The 22259-nt window shown below is 37.7% G+C and overlaps 1 protein-coding gene across 2 annotated transcripts in view; it reads left to right on the forward strand.

The window, feature by feature from the left end:
• vps11 (VPS11 core subunit of CORVET and HOPS complexes) overlaps positions 1-22259 on the forward strand; it is a 32655-nt gene that overhangs the window by 4775 nt on the left and 5621 nt on the right. For both annotated transcript variants that reach the window (XM_062048270.1, XM_062048269.1), the window contains 11 exons: positions 1061-1196; positions 1287-1450; positions 4180-4427; positions 4626-4821; positions 8085-8236; positions 10555-10741; positions 10858-11001; positions 12055-12255; positions 14960-15121; positions 16720-16853; positions 21982-22184. In XM_062048270.1, coding sequence (XP_061904254.1) covers positions 1187-1196; positions 1287-1450; positions 4180-4427; positions 4626-4821; positions 8085-8236; positions 10555-10741; positions 10858-11001; positions 12055-12255; positions 14960-15121; positions 16720-16853; positions 21982-22184 — 1801 coding nt within the window. In that variant the 5' untranslated portion in view covers positions 1061-1186. The remainder of the gene's footprint in view (positions 1-1060; positions 1197-1286; positions 1451-4179; positions 4428-4625; positions 4822-8084; positions 8237-10554; positions 10742-10857; positions 11002-12054; positions 12256-14959; positions 15122-16719; positions 16854-21981; positions 22185-22259) is intronic.

A 22259-nucleotide genomic window follows, 5' to 3' on the forward strand; every position in this document is an offset into this window, starting at 1 on the left:
ACTTTTCTTACAAGTAGCTTTATCACTGGAGGACTAGAGGACAAGAAGTCGCTAACCAAGCTGCACTGCACACCATAGGAGGATACAAGAAGCCATGCGAATTTCTAAGCTGGAGCTCATGAATGTAAGCAGTGTATAGTCGATACTATAGCGATTAGATCAATATTTTTTATCATCACCAAATCGCTTTCGGTTGTTTTTTTGTTATTGTTTACAGGACTTTAGGACTTTATGCAAGAAGCCATGCTAACCGCTAAGCTAATGTAAACAGAGGTGGGCGGCCCATTGATACAAATATCGTCAGTAACAATACCAAGTATAGTATCATTATATGGTTGATACCACAGTGATTGGATCAATATTTTTTCTTATCACAAAATAGTATTTTTTGGTCATTTTCTGTTATTGTTAACAGGACTTTAGGACTTTAAATCAGAACCAATAGTAGTTTTTTGCTTATGTTTAGTTAGTTATTTTTCACAAGTGAACTTAATTTGCTCAGAATATTGTATGTAGTAAAATAAAATAAATTCAATATTTTATTGATAGTGTTGGACAGCCATCCTGTGTATTGTTTTTATATTTGTGATCAAAAAATTAGTCAGTCCATGATGTTCCAACAGAAATAAACCAGAAATTAACGTTAAATTAGCAAGTGAATTAACAATTGTTCTGATAAAATAATAGAACTGGAAATGACGCTATATGTTACTGCATACGTCAACAGCTAAATTAGGAGGCTTGGTAACCCATTTTGAAATGGTTCTCTTATCACTGATGTGCCAGATAATATACGGCAATAGACATCGTTATCGCAGGAGGCTGCAATATATATGGCAATATAGATTTTAGGCCATATTTAGGCTCCACGCGGTGTAGTGGAGCCTTTGCGAGTAAATAACTGTGACGTTTTTAATCACGGCTAATAGTAAAACCGGTAAATCGTCAACACAAAGTGCGTGGCTGTTCAACTTCCTCAATTAATTAGAAGGCTTTAAAGTTAACAGTACGGAATGGTAAAAAACATACTACCTCTTATTACAAGTTGATTGTTTAACAGGTAAAGGTGTGGAATTTAGACAAAAGAGACAGCGGGAATCCTCTCTGCACAAGAATCTTTCCTGCAATTCCAGGCAACAAACCAGCAGAAGTCTCTTGCCTCAGTGTACATGAGAACCTCAACTTCATGGCCATTGGTATGTGGCCAAGAAACACTTGTTTTCATGCTTGCATCAGTTTAGTAGCTTTCTCGCTGCAACTCAAATTGATTGTGTGTTTCTTACAAGGTTTCACAGATGGCAGTGTGGTTCTAACCAAAGGTGACATCACTCGGGATCGTCATAGTAAAACTCTGACTTTGCATGAAGGAACCATCCCAGTCACAGGTCTTGCTTTCCGCCAAGTTGCAAAAGTCACGCACCTGTTTGTTGCTACTCTTGAGAAAGTCCATGTAAGTATGAGAGCTGCTAAAACATGTCCACTGTTATCCTTACGACATGCTAGGGCTGCACAAAAAATCATAAAAAGAAAATTGTGATTCCTGTTGATGATATCTCGCAATCTCACTTCTAAGTGACAATTGTTTTGATTTTACTTGAAGGGGAACTATGATGCTTTTATTCTGCATTTAACACACTTATTTGAGGTACAGAAAGACATGCACCTGGGGATAGGTTGATTGGCAACACTAAATTGTCCCTGGTGTATGAATGTGAGTGTGAATGTTGTCTGTCTATCTGTGTTGGCCCTGCGATGAAGTGGCGACTTGTCCAGGGTGTACCCCGCCCTGCGCCCGAAGGCAGGTGGGATAGGTTCCAGCTATGGATGGATAAATGGATGGAGGGATAATATATATTGGATAGGCTTTTTAGTAAATGTTGCTCCACAGCCACATTAATAACCCACTTTCTGGGTGTTACTACAGGCGATTTGTTTGTGGAAACGTTCCCTTTTGATTGTAATTAAAACCCTCCATTGCCCGCCCTCTCCGAAAATATCAGAATTTATCTTTCAAAAATGTACATTATTAATTATGTAATATCACACACACGATTCACTTGATCCACTTAGCACAGAGCGCATGTGTAGAATGTTGCACATGATTGGCGACTGCACAAGTCTCGCCCTCATCTGTCAACTGTCACGAGGCGTATGATAAACAAAAACAACGTCAGACCTCGTTTTGCCACCTGGGAAAAAAAATACACCTTAAGATGTTCAATATTTTTTTAATGTTAAAGTTTGCACATGATGGAGCTGTCCAAAGTTAAAGTTTACAGAAATAAGAGTATTTTATTTTTTGTTTGCTTATTTATTTAGTATAACAAAGTTATTTACCTTCCAATTACAGTACAATGGTGAACAATTCTACAGTAATGAGAAATGAAAGTGTGTATCATTTTAGATAGTTAGTTGCATTGTTATTATATATTATGATTACATTATAAACACTGTATGGTTTTAATCGGTTATTTCTTTAGTTTAAGAGCATGATGTAGACCAGGGGTGCCCAACCTTTTTTGCAGGCGAGCTGCTTTTCAAATGACCAAGTTGAGGGTATCTACCTCGTTTATATATATAATTTATATTTAGAGATGTCTGATAATGTCGGACTGCCGATATTATCGGCCGATAAATGCTTTAAAATATGATATCGGAAATTATCGGTATCTGTTTCAAAAAGTAAAATTTATGACTTTTTAAAATGCCGCTGTACGGAGTGGTACACGGGCATAGGGAGAAGTACAGAGTGCCAATAAACCTTAAAGGCACTGCCTTCGCGTGCCGGCCCAATCACATAATATCTACGGCTTTTCACACACACAAGTGAATGCACTGCATACTTGGTCAACAGCCATACATGTCACAATGAGGGTGACCGTATAAACAACTTTAACACTGTTACAAATATGCGCCACACTGTGAACCCACACCAAACAAGAATGACAAACACATTTCGGGAGAACATCCGCACCGTAACACAACATAAACACAACAGAACAAATACCCAGAACCCCTTGCAGCAGTAACTCTTCCGGGACGCTACAATATACACCCCCCGCTACCCTCACATCAAAGTGGTTGGTTTTTGGCACCTTATTTGTCCAGCTTCCATCGTCGTTTTTTTTACACATTACAAGGAATACATTGGAGGCTAACTTCGTAGCTTCCTAGCTTGTGCACGCCAGCTTTCTGAGACTCTTATTTTGTTAGCGCAGGCAGGATGAAACAGCGCTTTTATTGTGAAGATAGGAACTGTGCAGTCGGTCTTTAGCGTTTTGAAGGCAGGTATGGCGCGAGAGTCTGTTGAAATAAAAAGTGTTTCTCACCTTCCTGTAGATAATTTTTTTCTTAATAATGATTTTGCAGCAGCCGGTGTCATCTCACAAGATCCTTGGGTGCGGTGAATGTCAATCAAGTGACGTCTTGGTGAATATTGATGATCGCTAATTTTTAGGTCTATATTTTTAATGCCTAGCTGGCAATCGACTGACACACCCTCCGCGATCGACCGGTCGCTCGCAATTGACGTAATGGGCACCCCTGATGTACACAAAAGCTCTGAGTCTGTTTGCATAAAGCCAAACATTTTTTGAGTACATGATTACATATTGTTCTAATGTCAACGTGTGACACCTTCTGAACAGGAATATGTCAATTGACAGTCTAAAACTAACATGTCTTTCTTTTTTCGCAGTTCTATGCATTTTTATGTATAAAATGTAAAATTAATCATAATCGCAATTTTGATGAGAAAAATTGCAGTTAGGTTTTTCTCAAAATCGTGCAGCCCTCCATAGGTGACAACATTACTGAGGGAGGGAGCATGCCCTGTAATTTTGGATTAAGTGGATTACTTTGTGAAATATTTTGAGTGTATTATTAAATTATCCATTCATCAATTTTCTACCGCTTGTCCCTCACGGGGTAGCGGGGGGTGCAGGAGCCTATACCATCTGCACTTGGGTAGAAGGCGGGGTACACCCTGGATAAGTTTAGTAAATTAATAATATTATTATTACATTAACATTTTAAAAATATATATCATAGTTACAACTAAGACGTGATTTATATTTCTCAAGGACTTCAAATTGTGCAGTCATGTGACTTGCTAATTATTCTTGACAATAGTAGTGTTGCAATAATGCTGATATCCACCACCTTCTCTTTCTTGTTTAGTGCTACACCCTGTCTAGCAAAGAGTATCCAAAAGTAGAGCTGGATACACACGGGTGTGCTCTTCGCTGCTCCTCCCTCACAGATCCCTCGCAGGATTCTCAGTTTATAGTGGCGGGAGATGAATGTGTGTATTTGTACCAGCCAGACGAACGAGGGCCCTGCTTTGCCTTCGATGGAACCAAACTTTTGGCCCACTGGCATCGAGGATATCTTTTCTTACTTACAAGGAATACAAAGTCACCCAACAAGTAAGAACACTGAACGATGAAAATTAAGTGCAATTATTCATACAATTATTAGAGCAATAGCTAATCCTGTGTAAAATAACCATTAATAATTCTCACCCCTTTCTGATGTCACCTTATTTCTTGTCATTGTTCACTTAAATCAATGTTGCGAGTCATGTATTTTTTTCAATCAGGTTACTGTGTTAATGCCCTACACAGGTTTGGAAGCAGGGAAAGCTCTCCATCAGACAAACAGCTTCTGACCATCTACGACTTGGACAACAAGTTCATTGCCTTTAGTGCCTCATTTAACGATGTCATTGATGTCGTGGCTGAGTGGGGCTCCTTCTATATCCTCACCAGAGATGGTAAAATGTATGTTCTTCAGGAGAAGGACACACAGACCAAACTTGAGGTAATGTTTGTGGATAGCCTGATTACCTCAGGTTTTTAGAATTAAACAGTTGTACAATAGCCGTAGTAGTAATAGTTGGAGAAAAAAAAAAAATCAGATCAGAGGAGACCTTTTGTTACCATTCTCACAAATTGCTCACTGTTAATTTTTTTTGTCTCTGCCTCATGTTTCCCCTTAGTTAAAAGCTTTGGGGTTACAGGTGGTGAGAGTTGAGACTGTGGGTCAGGTACATGCAATCAGGGGAGCCAGAGTCATGTTGAAAAATAAAAACTCAAATAATGATAACATTACATAAATATTAGTATTTATTTATTGAACTGTCATAAATGTATTTACTATACGATTCCAATCGTTTTTTTTTTACTTTTTCTTAAGTAAAAATGGCTGAATTTGCACATTTCTTAAAAAAAAACAGGGTAGAATACCATGATGTGGCTGCCGTGAGTCTGTCCTCTTTGCTTAGGGCCCTATTCTGTCGTTTTTATGCGCTATTAACCGTACTCTTATTCGTATTCTACCATCCAGCCTGCAGACTCGTCTACTCCACGTAAGTTAGGCAAAAGTGCTTAAGGGGATACAGTGCATCCGTAAAGTATTCACAGCGCTTCGCATTTTCCACATTTTGTTATGTTATAGCCTTAATCCAGAATGGAATAAATACATTTTTGTCCTCAAAATTCCACACACAATACCCCATAATGACAATGTGAATTTCTTCTCTTTTTTTTTAATTGGCAAATGTATTAAACATTTTCAATTAAAAAATCACAATTGCATAAGTATTCACAGTGTTTGCTCGATACTTTTTTGATGCATCTTTGGCAGCAATTACAGTCTCAAGTCTTTTTGAATACGATGCCACTAGCTTGGCACGCCTATCTTTAGGCAGTTTTGCCCATTCCTCTTTGCAGCACCTCTCAAGTTCAATCAGGTTGGATGGGAAGTGTTGGTTTTCATCCAGGATGTCTTTGTACATTGCTGCATTCATCTTAGTTTAGTCAGGGAAGTGACCCAAGAACTCGATTGCCACTCTGTCAGAGCTACAGAATTCTTCTGTGGAGAGAAGAGAACCTTCCAGAAGGACAACCATCTCTGCAACAATCCATCAATCAGACCTGTGTGGTAGAGTGGCCAGACGGAAACCATTTCTTCATGTAAAGTATGCCAAAATGCGTCTGAAAGAATCTCAGACCATCCATCCATCCAACTTCTTCTGCTTATCCAAGGTTAGGCCGCGGGAGCAGTAGCCTAAGAAGGGAAGCCCAGACTTCCCTCTCCCGAGGCGTTTCTAGGCTAGCCGGGAGAAAAAGTATTTCCAACGCGTCCTGGGTCTTCCCCGTGGCCTCCTACCAGTCAGACGTGCCCTAAGCTTCTCCCCAGAGAGGCGTCGGGGGAGCATCCTGACCACCTCCTCTGGCTCCTCTTGATGTGGAGGAGCAGTGGCTTTACTCTGAGCTCGTTCTGAATGACAGAGCTTCTCACCTTATCCCTAAGGGAGAGTCTCGCCACCCTACGAAAACAACTCATTTCGGCCGCTTGTACCCGTGATCTTGTCCTTTCGGTCATAACCCAAAACTCATGACCATAGGTGAGGATGGAAACAAAGATCGACCGGTAAATTGAGGGCTTTGCCTTCCGGCTCAGCTCCTTCTTCACCACGACGGATCGACGCAGAGTCCACATCACTGCAGACGCCGCACCGATCCTCTTGTCGATCTCACGATCCACTCTTCCCTCACTCGTGAACAAGACTTTGAGGTACTTGAACTCCTCCACTTGGGGCAAGATCTCCTCCCCAACCTAGGGATGACACTTCACCCTTTCCGGGCGAGAACTATGGACTCGTACTTGGAGGTGCTTATTCTCATTCCAGTTGCTTCACACTCGACTGTGAACCGATCCAGTGAGAACTGAAGGTCCTGGCCAGATGAAGTCATCAGGACCACATCATCTGCAAAAAGTAGAGACCTAATCCTACAGCCACCAAACTGGATCCCCTCAACGCCCTGACTGCGCCTAGAAATTCTGTCGATAAGTTATGAACAAAATCGGTGACAAAGGGCAGCCCTGGCGGAGTCCAACTCTCACTGGAAACGGATCCAACTTACTGCCGACACTATAAACCAAGCTCTGGCACTGATCATACAGGGAGCGGACTGCCACAATTAGACGGTCCCATACCCCATACTATCTGTACTTCCACGACCAAGACGAAAACCACACTGTTCCTCCTGATCCGAGGTTCGACTATCTGGCGTAACCTCCTCTCCAGTACACCTAAATAGACCTTACCGGGAAGGCTGAGGAGCCTCTCGTGTTTTTAGGAATTTGCTAAGGAGTGTGATCCCACAATAGTAGGAACACACCCTCCGGTTCCTCTTCTTAAAGAGAGGAACCACCGGTCTGTCAATCCAGAGGCACCGCCCCTGATGTCCACGCAGTGCTGCAGAGTCTTGTCAACAAAGACAGCCCCACATCATCCAGAGCCTTAAGGAACTCAGGGCAGATCGAATCCACCCCCGGAGCCCTGACACAGAGGAGTTTTTTTTAACTATCATGACAACCTCAGCCCCAGAAGTAGGAGAGCCCACCACAGATTCCCTAGGCACTGCAACCGCATAGGAAGACGTGGAGGTGGGATTGAGGAGGTCTTCGATTTAATCCCTCCACCGATCCACAACGTCCTGCATTGTGTTCCATAGCACACCATCCCCACCATATACGGTGTTGACAGTACACTGCTTCCCCCTCCTGAGGCGGCGGATGGTGATCCAGAATCGCTTCGACAAATTAATGCAGCAATTTACGGAGACATCCTGGATGAAAACCAACGCTTCTCTTCCAACCTGATGGAGCTTCAGAGGTGCTGCAAAGAGGAATGGTTAACCAAAATGAAATAAAACAATTACATTGTTATTATGAGGTAATGTCGGTACAATTTTAATGACAAAAATACATGTATTCCATTTCGCAATAAGGCTGTAACATAACACATGGGAAAAGTGAAGCGCTGTGAAAACTTTCCGGATGCACTGTATTTATTATTTATGATTTTCTTTTCTACATATAAAACACTACCATGTGATCTACATGTAGTGGTGGTTTTTTGGTCAACATTTTGCATAGATTATGTTTTACAGACCATTTTCCAGCCACTTTCTGACTGTTTCTTTAGAATGTGCCGTTTTATGGGCGGTCTTAAATACGTGCCTCTCTAATATAATGGTACAGAAAACTCTGAAACCAATTGTCTTTCTTTGCAGATGCTGTTTAAGAAGAATTTGTTTGTAATGGCCATAAACCTAGCAAAAAGCCAGCACCTGGACAGTGATGGTTTATCAGAGATTTTCAGACAGTATGGCGATCACCTCTACCTTAAGGGAGACCATGATGGTGCTATTCAGCAGTACATTCGGTAATTTTATCAATCGTCATGTCAATTGTGCTTAGTAGTGGTAATCTGTGTTGAGTGCCCCCCCCCCCATTTATATATATTTTTTCTTTTTCACCAAATATTGTAGAACATTGGGTGTCAAAATTGTTTTCATTGCGGGCCACATTGCAGAGGGCTGCTAGTAACAGTGAACACATATGAATATAAATGTTTAAGGGCCTCATTATATTATTACACAATTTATTATGCATTTGGTTATTAGATTTTTTTAACGTACAATTTGATGAGGGCTGTCAAAAATAAGTTAATCACAAAATAATTGCAATAATCATGTATATACACAGGTTTGATCCCGCAATTTTTTTTACCCCGAAGCTTAACTGTGGATTTATACCTGAAAGGTGGTACAGGTTGTATACGGTCAGTGATCAGGTCAATTCAGTGCAAAGATGAGTAAAGAGACAATTGTCACTCCAAAAAACCCTGACTGGACACTATACAAAACTGTTACTAAGTTTTGAGAAAATAAATGAAGTTTATTTATGTAGCCTCAAATATATTTATCTTTAAATGACATTGACAATGAATGCCATTCTGACCATAAAATTGTATTTGTGTCCAAATGCTGGGACCAAAATTGTTCAAGCTTTATTTAAACGGCATTTGTAAAGTTACAAAGGACTTACAGTTAGTACTATTTGCTGATGACACAACTGCGTTTTGTTCAAGAGAGAACACACAGAAGCTAATACAAATATTAATAAAAGAAATTAACTAATTAAAAAGATGGTTTGACAAAAACAGACTATCCTTCAATCTCATTAAAACAAAAATAATGCTACTTGGTAACATGAGGCGAGAAAGTCAAACACAAAAAGAAATAGAGTAGACATTGAAAGGATTTTTGGGTGTAAAAATAGATGATAAAATGAACTGGAAATCTCAGGTAAAAATATACAACATAAAGTAGCAAAAAACACGTTATTAATGAATTTTAAAAAAAATGTATTGGATCAAATACCACTCCATATTCTCTACAGCTCACTGGTGTTTCCATATCTGAGTTATTGTGTAGAAATAAGGGGAAACAACTACAAATCCGCATTTCATTCAGTAACGGTGTTACAAAAAAGGTAGATTAGAATAATACATAATGTTGGATATAGACAACATACAAACCATTTATTTATTGAATCTAAAATATTGAAATTCAATGATTTGGTGCATTTGCAAACAGCCACAATTATGTTAAAGCAAACTATAACCTGCTACCCAAGAATGTACAACAATTCTTCTCAACAAAAGAGGAAAAATATAACCTTAGAGAAAAATCAAATTTATAACATTTGTATGCATGTACAACACTTAAGACCTTGAGCATATTCGTAAATGGAATTCATTTATGGAATGGATTACACAAGGAAATCAAACAAAGCACTAATGTGATTCAGTTTAAGAGACTGTTCAAACTACAAGTGTTCTCAAAGTATAAAGAAGAACAATTATGATTAACATCCTGAACCAAAAAGAAAAAAATAGAAAATGTCATTCATCTCCTAGTTAAACTATAAATTACTTAACTTTTTATATGTGAGAACTTTAAATATTGTGTGTATGTTTATATGTCTAATATTTATTTAACTTTTTAATATTTGTTTACTTTCTTATTGTATATTAATGTATTTATTTATTCACTGTTCTCTTACAAATATAAAACAAAAAAATGGGATAAAACTGATATGATATGAAAAGGGGTAGGATAAATTAAACTCTGTTTCTTCCTACTCCTTTTTGGACATCCTGTAATGAAACAACTGGAAATATGTAATGCATTACATTGTAATATTGTATGCATGCTCGAAATAAACCGAAACTGACTGTCTGACTGAAATATTTTTAAGTTTATTTAAATTAAGCAAGCAAGCATTAGCCTGTGATTAATCATGAATAATCCCTCTTCAAAAGTGTGATTCCTCTGTTTAAAAAATAAAATAAAAAAAATCATTTGACATTGATGCATAACTTCCTTTTAAAATTGTAAGTCAAGGTGACAAGCAGATATTTAAGTATTTATTTGTATTTTTACAAAACAATTGTAATACGGTATCATACACTATTTGTTGCATGTTTAGATAATACATGCAATTGTATGCAGTACATACAATTTTTTTTCGTTAAAATAAAAAGAACAAATACATTTAATAAGAAAGATGAAGTACTTCATCAATGCTTTGAGAGGCCACATAAAATGATGTGGGGGAGTTTGACACCTGTTCTGTAGACGTATAAATTAAATGCATTACATATACATTATAATAATTCCTCTTTGCATTTCTCAGTACAATTGGAAAACTGGAGCCATCTTACGTCATTCGGAAATTTTTGGATGCACAGAGAATCCACAACCTGACATCTTACCTACAAGCATTGCACAGGCAGTCACTGGCCAATGCAGACCACACCACACTACTGCTGAACTGTTACACCAAGCTGAAGGACAGTTGTAAGCTGGAAGAGTTCATTAAGGTAAATAAAAACGGAAGCAGCACAGTCTAAATGTGTTGTAGTTACAGGAAATGAGAGCTTAAACTTGTATTTTGTATTGTTCCTAATTGTGTTCTCATGTGCTGTATTTTAAATAGAGCAGTGAAAGCGAGGTTCATTTTGATGTTGAGATTGCTATTAAGGTTCTACGACAGGCTGGCTACCACAGCCACGCTGTTTTCTTGGCAGAAAAGCACATGCACCATGAATGGTATTTGAAGATTCAACTCGAAGATCTCAAGGTAAAATAGACTTGATTATTAATCGAAATTATCACAGTATTAAAGTGTCGTTTATAGCTACATTTACAGGTTTGTGGTACATGAAGTGTATATGAGCTGTGTTTCGTACTCATGCAAAGATTTACAATAAAAATAAGAAACACTGTATACGAGGCCCATTTAACTGGTGGCCCGGGGTCCAATTCCGGCCCGGGAATAACACCATACCCTGCCCCTAGTTCAGTTCAAAACAAACATTAATGCAGCAAATTCCGAAAAGCACTAAAGTGCTCCTGGTGTATAGAGGAACCACTGTAAACACATTGGCAGATCCATGCGTTGACATTTTCATGGTACCTGACCAGCAAACATAGAACACTAGAGTCCAAACTTGTGATTTACAACTAAGGCATACCTCAAGGCAACCCTTTAAGTCCTCTGCTTTTTGGCAGTTGCATTTTTTTGTAATATGACTTATGTAACTAAAGTATTGCAGTAGCTTGTTTACTTCACAGGCAGTCTGTTCAACTTCTTCTGTTATATTAGTAATGTTCCTCAAGGTTCCATTTTAGGTCCTCTCTTTTTCATCATTTGGGCTGATGAACTGGTGACCCACGAGTTAGTAAAAAAAAAACTTGTGAGACACTCAAATGTTTAAAAACATTAGAGTGATGTCATAGAGATGATCTTTGACAAGCTTTTTTTTGCAGACAATTTAAACAGACCAAAAATCAAAGGGCTGGTGTAGAGTATGCTGGTTCTCTAGGATATGCAAAATAAGACTAATAGTGAAGGGAGACGTCCAGCCCCCCCCCGGTCCTTAGCTTTCTGGAAATGTGGCCACCAAAATAATTTAATTGAAGACCCTGTTGTATACTAATACTTGCAAATAATATTTTTAGGAATGAGTCTTACCAGCAGGCTACGTACATTCTGATTGATTTTCCTACTCTTTGTATAACTAGTAAATATGTTACATTGCATGCGAATCTAATGTGTACAGCCACACAGGTTTTTTTTACTTGGTATGTGTTGCTCAGTTACTTATTTATCATATTTCCTTTCCAAACGCAGAACTATGAGGAAGGGCTGCGTTACATCGGACGTCTTCCTTTTGAACAAGCTGAAAGCAACATGAAGCGATATGGCAAGACATTGATGCATCACATTCCTGAAGGTACAACCATGCTTCTGAAGGGGTTATGCACAAACTACCAACCAAGTGGTGACACCGCTGAAACAGACAGACAGTTGGAGAAAAAACAGCTCAAAAAGGTCTGTGTGCACTTTTCAGTTTGCGCTCGCATCAATGAAAATTTGATTTCAAACAGATTGCTGGGAAATTAAGGGTAAAAAAAACATGAATAAAAAATAACTGATTTTACAAATGTCCATAATACCTTATGTTGTGTTAATTTCAACGACATAACACTCTGACTCTGACATCTGACTGTTCGCACCCCCACGCCCCTTATCTCTCTCTCTTCTTTACAATGCTACTGAAAACTACTGTCAGCCCGCACATCAATGCACTTTTTATGCCGCTATGCAGCTCCAACAAAATCTGAATGACATGTATAACTTGTGTTGTTATGACAATGACAGTAAAGGAATTGATTGATTGATTGATTGATTTCTAAACTATTGTAACTCACTTTCAAGTTTTTGAAACTTGCCTCTTTCATAACGACATGACACTGTTTTTGAGTTAGCTTGCTTTGAACTCCCCCAGTAAGGTTACGTTGCTGCGTTGCCCTGCGTGTTTTTGAAGTAAGATGAAATAAAACATGTCAATTCCTTTTTGTTCAAATCACATACATGCAGAAGTCTCAAAACTTGATAACAAACATTCCGAATAAAATACTGTACCGGTACTCGATCACTGTAAATATTTAATTAGTGGTGTTAAATTATAAAAAGATACATTTTTAATTAATCACTATCCATACGTGTGATTAATCTGATTAATCAGTAAATTATATGCCTGCATAATTTAAATAAACTTAAAAAATATTTTTTGACAAATACAGTTTACGTAATTGTCAGAATGTCGAACACAAAATGTTTTACTAAATATAATTTATTTATTTGCTCAAAACAGTTTTATCTGAAGTCCCATATAAGTATAAATGTATAAAATTTAAATTTGGCACTGAGCACATCAGTGGGCTTCTCCTCATCCATCTTTGGACTAACGGATAGTGCATTCGGAAAGTATTCAGAGCGCTTCACTTTTCCACATTTTATTCTCTTACAGCCTTGTTCCAAAATGGAATACATTTATTTTTTCCCGGTATCCTGACTAGTCTCCCAGTTCCTGCCACTGACAAACATGCCCACAGCATGATGCTGCAACTACATTCTTAAAGTAATCTTACTTACCTCATCATATGAAATATGACTTACTTCACCAATTATTATTATTAAATGATTATTATTATTTATTTATTTATTTTTATTGTGATTACTTATGGAGTTTATTGTGAACAGGAAGTGAACAAAAAGTTTTAGCAACTGTTATGTAAAGAAAAGGGGTAGGATTAAATAAGCTCTGCTTCTTCCTACTCCTTTTCGAACATGTTGAAAAGAGAAACTGGAAATTGTGATGTATCATGTTGTATGTTTGCATGTTCGAAATAAACTCAAACTCAAACTATACTTCATTGTAAGGATAGTATTGGCCTGATGGTGCTGCTGCCTGGTTTCCTCCAAACATGATTCTTGGCATTCACACCAAGGAGTTCAAACGTTGTCTCATCAGACTGGATAATTTTGTTTCTTATGGTCGGACAGTATTTCAGGTGCATTTTAGCAAACTTTTTACTAAAAAATGCCTGCTGTCTGGCCACTTTATCATACAGGCCTGATTGGCAGAATGCTGCAAAGATGTTGTCCTTCTGGAAGGTTCTCCACTCTCCACAGAATAATTTTGTAGCTCTGACAGAGTGACCATCGGGTTCTTGGTCACCTCCCTGACTAGACTAAGATGAATGCAGCAATGTACAGAGACATCCTGTCTGAAAACCAACGCTTCTTGTCCAACCTGATGGATCAAAATAATTCAATGTGATTATCTTGTGTGATGACTGTATTATGATGATAGTATATATCTGATTGTATATATCTGTATCATGAATCAAATTAAGTGGACCCCGACTTAAACAAGTTGAAAAACTTATTCGGGTGTTACCATTTAGTGGTCAGTTGTACGGAATATGTACTTCACTCTGCAACCTACTAATAAAAGTCTCAATCAATCAATAAATCTTGAGAGGTTCTGCAAAGATGAATGGGCAAAACTGCCCAAAGATAGATGTGTCAAGCTTGTGGCATTATATTCAAAAAGACTTAGGGCTGTAATTGTTGCCAAAGGTGCATCAACAAAGAATTGAGCAATAGCTGTGAATACTTATATACATGTAATTTTTTTAGTTTTATAAAATTTGCAATAACACTTTTCCCATTGTCATAATGGGGTATTGTCTGTAAAACTTTGAGAACAACAATTATTTTTTTTCCATTTTGGAACAAGGCTGTAGTATTATAACATTTGGAAAAAATGAAGCGCTGTGAATACAGTACTTTCCGTATGCACTGTATGTGATGCATTAACCTGATCACTGACCGTAACCACCCACACTGCCTTCCAGGTAACCATCCGTGGTTAAAATAGAGGAACATGAGCGGTCAAAATAAATTTGGTAATTAATCTGCGCATATACATAATTAATGTGATCATGTTTTGTAATTAATCACAATAGTTAACTCGTCAAATATGACAGCCCTAATCATTTTATGTAAATGAACTTCAATCTAATATTGTAATATAAACCAGTAAATCACAATAGGGGTAAATATTAACAATACCTTTTTACACCCACCCCACACTGAATTTGCTTCTTTGCCCAATTTCTATATTTATGTTTCCTTTTTTTTGTCACCTGTTTAATTCTTTTTACATTTTTTGTTTTGTTTTCAGGCCAATTCTGAGGAATTCATCCCAATTTTTGCCAACAACCCCAGAGAACTCAAAGCCTATCTAGAGCATATGATTGAGGTGGATTCCCGTTCTCCTCAAGGGGTTTATGACACACTGCTTGAGCTCCGACTGCAAGACTGGGCACATGAACAACACCCTGAGGTCTGAGGAGTATTTTATTTTCTATTTATTGTCTTCCTTTAAATTACTTAACACACAGACATAATTATATAAATAGCTGGCAACATAAGTGAGTACTATGATAATTATCTTGTCTGCAAACAAGCCTGGTGTGGATAGCGCCATGATCTGGAGCTGGAAGAGTGCCGTCGGCACTGGGAAGCTGTGGTTCATTTAGGGTAAAAGAGAATTGCACAGCTCTGTGGAATTCCATGCCCATAACGATGGTGCTCATAAAATTCATTGACACTTTGGCCACAACAATTTATCTTAGGTGTTCTTGTGTTGCCAGCTATGGATACAATAATTGCTAAGTTATTGTTATTAAATGGTTATTTTCACAGGACTCTAAATATTTTTCAAGCTGTACGCTCTGAACTATTAATTGATTAACTGAGTTGAGTTGGTAAAGAGTTAGATAAACGTGAATATATACAAACGTGTCACTTACAATTAGTAAGTGCCCCTGTCAAGGCCTTCATTCGGTGACTATTTAGCGTTTCAGATTGCTTCTTACTGTCTTTGTTGAATAAACTATAGCAGTGGTTTTCAAACTTGTTTCACCGAGTACCACCTCAGAAAACACTTAGCTCTCCAAGTACCACCATAATGACTAACATTAAAATACAGTTGCAGAGTAGGCCTAAATATTCATTTAAAACAAGACAGGTTTTATTTAACAAGTATATTTAATAGTTTTGGCCACTGTAACATTACAAACAGTTTGAACAGTAACACTGTGTTTGAATATTTAATTAAGTGATTCGTTGGCATACCACTAAATGAAGCCTGTGTACTAAACTATAGGAATTGAAAGTTAACATAACAAGTGTAAAACACTAATATAACAGTAGAATAACAGCACTGTACAATGGAATCTAATTATTCTGGTTATTATTCAAATTAAAATAGATTTTTTTTTTTAAATGAATAGGCTTGGATGACTGTTGATGACTAACACTTTGTATTAGTTTATTAGTCTTATTTTTATTATATAATTATTAATAGATTAATTAATTTATTATTACTACATTTTGTTTATATTTGTCATTTTGTAGTAAAGCATGCTAAATTAGTCCAGAATTCCAGTGATTAGGAGCACTCAACAAAAACGGTAGGCAATGAAAAAAAGTAGTTGTCTAGTGTAAAAAAATAGCGATATAGCGACCTCGCACAATATTTAACCTTACTATACAATTATTGATTCATTCTTGCCGTGTACTGTTTTTTTTTTGTTGTTGTTTTTGTTTTTACTATAAACTTCCTTCATCATTTCTCCTGAGTGAGTCAAGTCACTGTTTTACATGTACACTTTGGCTTTTTTAGTGTGGCTGTATCTAAGCTGGATAAGTATGTAATGTATTTGTGATGTGTATTAAAAGCATTATATCAATAATATTTTATCGGTTTAGTAAACCGTTTATCGTATAGTAAGGTACCCTGAGATAACCAGCCTGGGGTAACCTGTACATTACAGTGGACATTTGGAAGTTGGAAAGAAAAAAAAAGTTTGGTATAATAATTTATGTTTGGTATACAATGTAGCTTATTGATTATCTTATTTTTTTAAATTTTGGCAGAAAAAAAAGATCCTGCAAAATGAAGCCTTGTTACTATTGAGGAGCGACAACACTGTGTTTGATAAAGCCCTGGTCCTCTGTCAGATGCACAATTTCAAAGAGGGCGTCCTTTACCTGTATGAGAAGGGCAAACTGTAAGTAAATATCTGCATTTTTTTTTAACAACCATAACATTTCATACATTATCTGTATGCTTTTTCCCCAACTTTCTCTTCCAAAATAGAAAGTAAAAAAAAGCACTTTTTAAAGGCATTTATTATGCAAAACCAACATTTCTTACCGTTGGTATGTGCTTGTGTTTATTTGTGATCTGCATAAGTGAAAAATCAAATCAAATTATGAAGGCAAGTTGAAGATATTTAAAAAACAATCATCCAAACGAGCCGTTTGGAATTTGCACAATTTGTGACGTTTTCCCCATTGTTGGCGTCGACGGATACCTCTATCTGTCGTTGTGGCTTGTACAGCCCTTTGAGACACTTGTGATTCAGGGCTATATAAATAAACATTGATTGATTGATTGATTGATATACAGTATATGTTAAAATTTTATCCGAAAAGCTGCGTGAGCCCGCCATTTTAGTCCGACATACTTGTCAATAAGCTCCTTATTTTTCTCTTATTTTCTTGTTGTGGCTCGTACATGCACAGGCATCCTCGGCTGTTGCTATTTCTAATACAAACTAGCGTATAGTTCTAACTTATAATTGTCAATAGACTCAATATGGAAGCGCTATAAACTAAAGCAAGGCTGACTGGGAGAAGACACTCAAAGTGGAGGCATGTAAATAAAACAGCGCATCCTGAAGAGACAGTCAGAAAGCGGCTTTAAGATGGTCTGTAAAACATAATCTATGCAAAATATCGACCAAAAAACCACTATTACATGTTATGTAGATCAAGGGAAGTGTTGTAAATGTAGAAATTATAATATTACCCCATTAACATGTTGATTGCTCCCACATTGGTGGGACATCAGAGTGACAACCAGATTTATATTGTACAGTATAATTACATCTCCTGTAGGGTTTCTAATGTATCGATACTCTGATACCAACATGCAAAAAATTACATAAATACCTGCTTTTTCCAGTTTTGTTTTTTCTTTCTGTCTTTTTCTTCGAGCTATTTCGCTATCTTAGAAAAAAATTGAGCCAGTGTTTCCCATATATTTATTTATTTATTTGTGTCAGCCTGCAGCAAATGAAGATTCGGTGCTTTCGTTTCTTCCTCGCTCATTAACAAATTATAATGGAACTGTGGGGTATGCATCGTAACTTCCATCGTACGCTTCACAGCACACCTAATACACACCTGCTTCACCAGAGAATGATGCACTAGAAGAAATCCATCTGTGTTGCCACAGAGAAGGAAGTGACGGATTGCAGTGTGTCTTACGTCATGCATTTATTCGCTAATAAAATACAAGCAGTCATGAAAGTATTTGCCCCGCAAGTGAGAACACAGATCTGCTACCACAAGCCTAGGGAATGTGCTTTACATGTGCAGAAAACCTACATAACGTTCATCACTACTAAAAGTGCAAAGCAGACACAGTTTAGAGACACTATTACGTCGTTTGAAAACACTTTGCCTTCCTGATAAAACGGCGCTATTTTTTATGGACCCGTGGCACATTGTAGAAATAAAATGAACAAAATAAAATTGCGCAAAAAGGAATTATGTAATGAAAAAAAACTGAAATGTTGATACTAATAAAGAAGAAAACACAAAGATTTTTCTCTAAATATATGTTTTTATTTATTTTTTATTGGCATTTTTCATTACAAATTACATGATGGTGTCACACTACCACCATAATGAAAGAAAATTAAGAACAATATTGTTTGTTTTCTTTACTTGAATGCTCCACGCCAGGCCTGGAATTTGGTCATTTTAGGGGCATGGCCACTTGTCCTTTTGTGTCGTTAGGCCTGGGCGATATGTCCTAAAAATAAAATCCCCGATTTTTTTCACCAAAATTTGATTTACGATTTTTCCGATTTTTTTTCCCCCTCCGTTTAAAACAAAAACATTGAATACAAATGAAAGAGATAATTCAAAACAAGTTTTGCTTTTATTTAATTAAAAACTAGTAGTTTTGAAATAACACTGCACACACTGCATCTTACTCTTAGCATTTCATTTGTATAATGTTATTTTTAGACCAGATATAAATTGTACTTTTTATGGAATCATTTTCAAATAATTTAATTAAGAGCTTCCCTTGGGAAGCACTACTTATACTTGAGTAGAATATGTTTGTTAAATAAAATGTAGCATTGCACATTTTGCATGCTAATAAACAATCTTCAACATTGAGAACAATAAAGTGCGAACTTCAAACTTCTGTCTTGAATAACATACGTCTGTAAATAATTATGTAGTATTAAACATTGTGTCCAAATAAATAATGACGGAAAACATTGAGAGGACTGTAGTTTGTTTCATTAAGCTGATGAAGTAAATGCAGCCTTTTTCATTCACACATCTTGGCGGTGTGCAGAGCAACTGCTTCAGTGATCGCTCTACACCAGTGGTTCTTAACCTTGTTGGAGGTACCGAACCCCGCCCCACCGGCCCTGTTGCCGGTGGGGCGGGGGCGGTCTTCCCGTCCGGTTGCGGGGGGTCTCCGGGCCCCTCGGGCGGGGCGTCCCGCCTTTCTGTCCGTGTGGGGTGTGGTCTCTCGCTGGCTTGGGGTCTGGCTGCCCCCTGTTTTTCTCGTGCCTTGTCCTCTGCCGAGTGCGTCTGTCTGCAGCCTGCTGCTGGCCCTTGTGGGCGGCACGGTGGGCCAGGCTCTGGGGTTCCTGTCGCTGTCCGGCTTGGCTGCGTGGGGGCGGTGGCCCCTGGTTCCCTGGGCACCACACCTACTGTTTGTGGGATGGGTTCTCGGAGAGGCTGGGGCCGTACTCTGGCTCCCGCACACACTGGGAGTCAAATGTATTGTACATGCAAATTCACATATACTCACACACATACATACAGACATACATAGGTACCTACGCTCCCACATACATATACAAATAAATACAGTACATATTTACACACTCAAAGTTCGTACATCCACACGCACATTCATTATACAAACATACTGTATACACATACTGTACATATACATTCACTGTAAAAACATACATATACACATACTGTACATATACACTCACTGTAAAAACATACATATACACATACTGTACATATACATTCACTGTACAAACACACACATACTACACATACATTCACTGTACAAACACACATATACATATACTGTACATATACATTCACTGTACAAACACACATTTACACATACTGTACATATACATTCACTGTTCAAACACACATACTGTATACACATACTGTACATATACATTCGCTGTACACACATATACACATACTGTACATATACATTCACTGTACAAGCACACATACACATACTGTACATATACAAGTACATATGCACACATACACTCATGCACATAATCACGTTTCATCAAACATATATTAACGTTGTTGCCCTAGGGTAAACTGGGTATAACACATGGCACACTGACAAAGCTTAACCTATTGTTACTATAACAATCTACAAGGTTAAGGTTGCTTCTCTTTCTTCCCCTCCATTTTTCTGCATTCTTTCGTATCTCAAGTTATCATTACGTATATGTATTGTTGCATTTGAACAATTGTATTGTTGATAATAAAGGTAAAGTACTGGTATTGTTTATTATCAATAGCACTATTTCTATTGGTATTCATATTGCTCCATTTTTAGTGTAATGATGCTCATTGTCATTTCTGTATTTTTTTTTTTAATTTTCGCTAACTGCTTATTTGCTATTACTTTTACCATCATATTTGTACATGTCGTATTTGCTGATGTTGCTCTGTTGTTGTTGTTGTGTTTGCTGTTGTTGTTTTTGTCTCTCTGTCTAATCCCCCTCTTGTCCCCACAATTCCCCCCTCTGTCTTCCTTTTTCTCTCTTTCTATCCCCTCCTGCTCCGGCCCGGCTGCACCAAATGATAATATAAATACATTTAATAAAGTCAAAATACAAGTAAGGCAACAAGAGAAGTATCCTACACTTCTCTTTTGTAAAGTAAATCTGAACAGCCGATATGGGCATCTACATCTGCTATATGATTTGCCCGAGAAGCTGGGCAGGACATTATAAAAAAAAAAAAAGTATGAACAGTGTGTAACATATTGTATGTTGAGAAATTTTCTTATGCTTTCACAAATGTATCAAACATTCTTACCTTAGCTTATCCGACTTCTTCATTCAATGCCGTGGGCTTTGAAGAGTCGGACATGTTCACAAATCCGGATTACAGGCTGCTGGGTGCGTTGGCCCGGTGATTCTTTGTGCTGTTTAACACTGTGCTCTGTGTGGGACTTTGGCGGTTCATACAAGGCAGAATTAAACCCACCACTGGTCAAAGAAGCGGTAATGACATGAAAATCGCGCAGAGTAAAAGATATGTCTGTCAGGGCATCACGGCCAATGTGGCCGTGGCGCATTTCATTTTTCGAGGGGCACACGGCCAAACAGAGGGGCAACAAGAAGCCATGGCGGTTCTGGTCGCCGTGAAATTCCTGTCCTGCTCCACGCCACTACTGATCGTTTTTTAATGTAAAATATTTGACTATTGTTGTTATTTATGACATTATTTTGCAAGCACAGTATTGTTTTGATGTACTTGGAGGCTATAGGCCATTGCTGTTCTTTCTTTGAATGTATAGTTACCGTTTGGCAGCTGATTCTGCTATTTAAATTCTGTGCAAAAAGATGTTGAAGCATAGTGATCTTTAATACTTGACAGTTGGAAACATCTATCCATCCGTCCATTTTTTACCGATTGTCTCTCCCAGGTCAGTTTTCAACAAAAGTAAAGAATTTAAAAGTACATGGGTCAAGTTTTTAGGTATCGAAAACCGTGGACATTTCAGAAAACATGTTATCATTACAACCTTAATTACCTCTCACTGTACGGTTACAAGTTTCATTAATTTAAAAAAATCAAGTGCAGCCAAACTTGGAGAATTAATTCTGAAATTATGAGCAGATTGATTAGCTGGATTACAAATTAAAGGTGTAGCATTTAGTCACAGAGTGATTGACGCACTGACATGTTTTAAAGTAGGGGTGTCCCAATATAAATGTTTCTCTTCTGATAAAACCTCTGTGCTGTAACCCACAAGACTGTACAAATTGTCTTGGATAGTCTCAAAACTAAGCAGGTTTGTGTTCATGCTTGTTTTTTCTGCAGATACCAGCAGATTATGCACTATCACATGCAGAATGAGGTGTATGACAAAGTGGTAGAGGCTTGTAAATGTTATGGGGACCAGGAAGGTTGTCTGTGGGAACAAGCTCTGGGATACTTTGCAAGAAAAGAAGAAGACTGCAAGGCATACATCAGTGAAGTTTTGCATCACATTGACCAGAACAACTTGATGCCTCCTTTACTTGGTAATTTGCGTTCCTCAGTAAAAATTGCAAAATTATACTTGTTTGTTAACTTCAAGATTAACAAAATGAATGGGG

The sequence above is a fragment of the Entelurus aequoreus genome, linkage group LG05 (genome assembly GCF_033978785.1).
Source record: "Entelurus aequoreus isolate RoL-2023_Sb linkage group LG05, RoL_Eaeq_v1.1, whole genome shotgun sequence".
NCBI lineage: Eukaryota > Metazoa > Chordata > Actinopteri > Syngnathiformes > Syngnathidae > Entelurus > Entelurus aequoreus.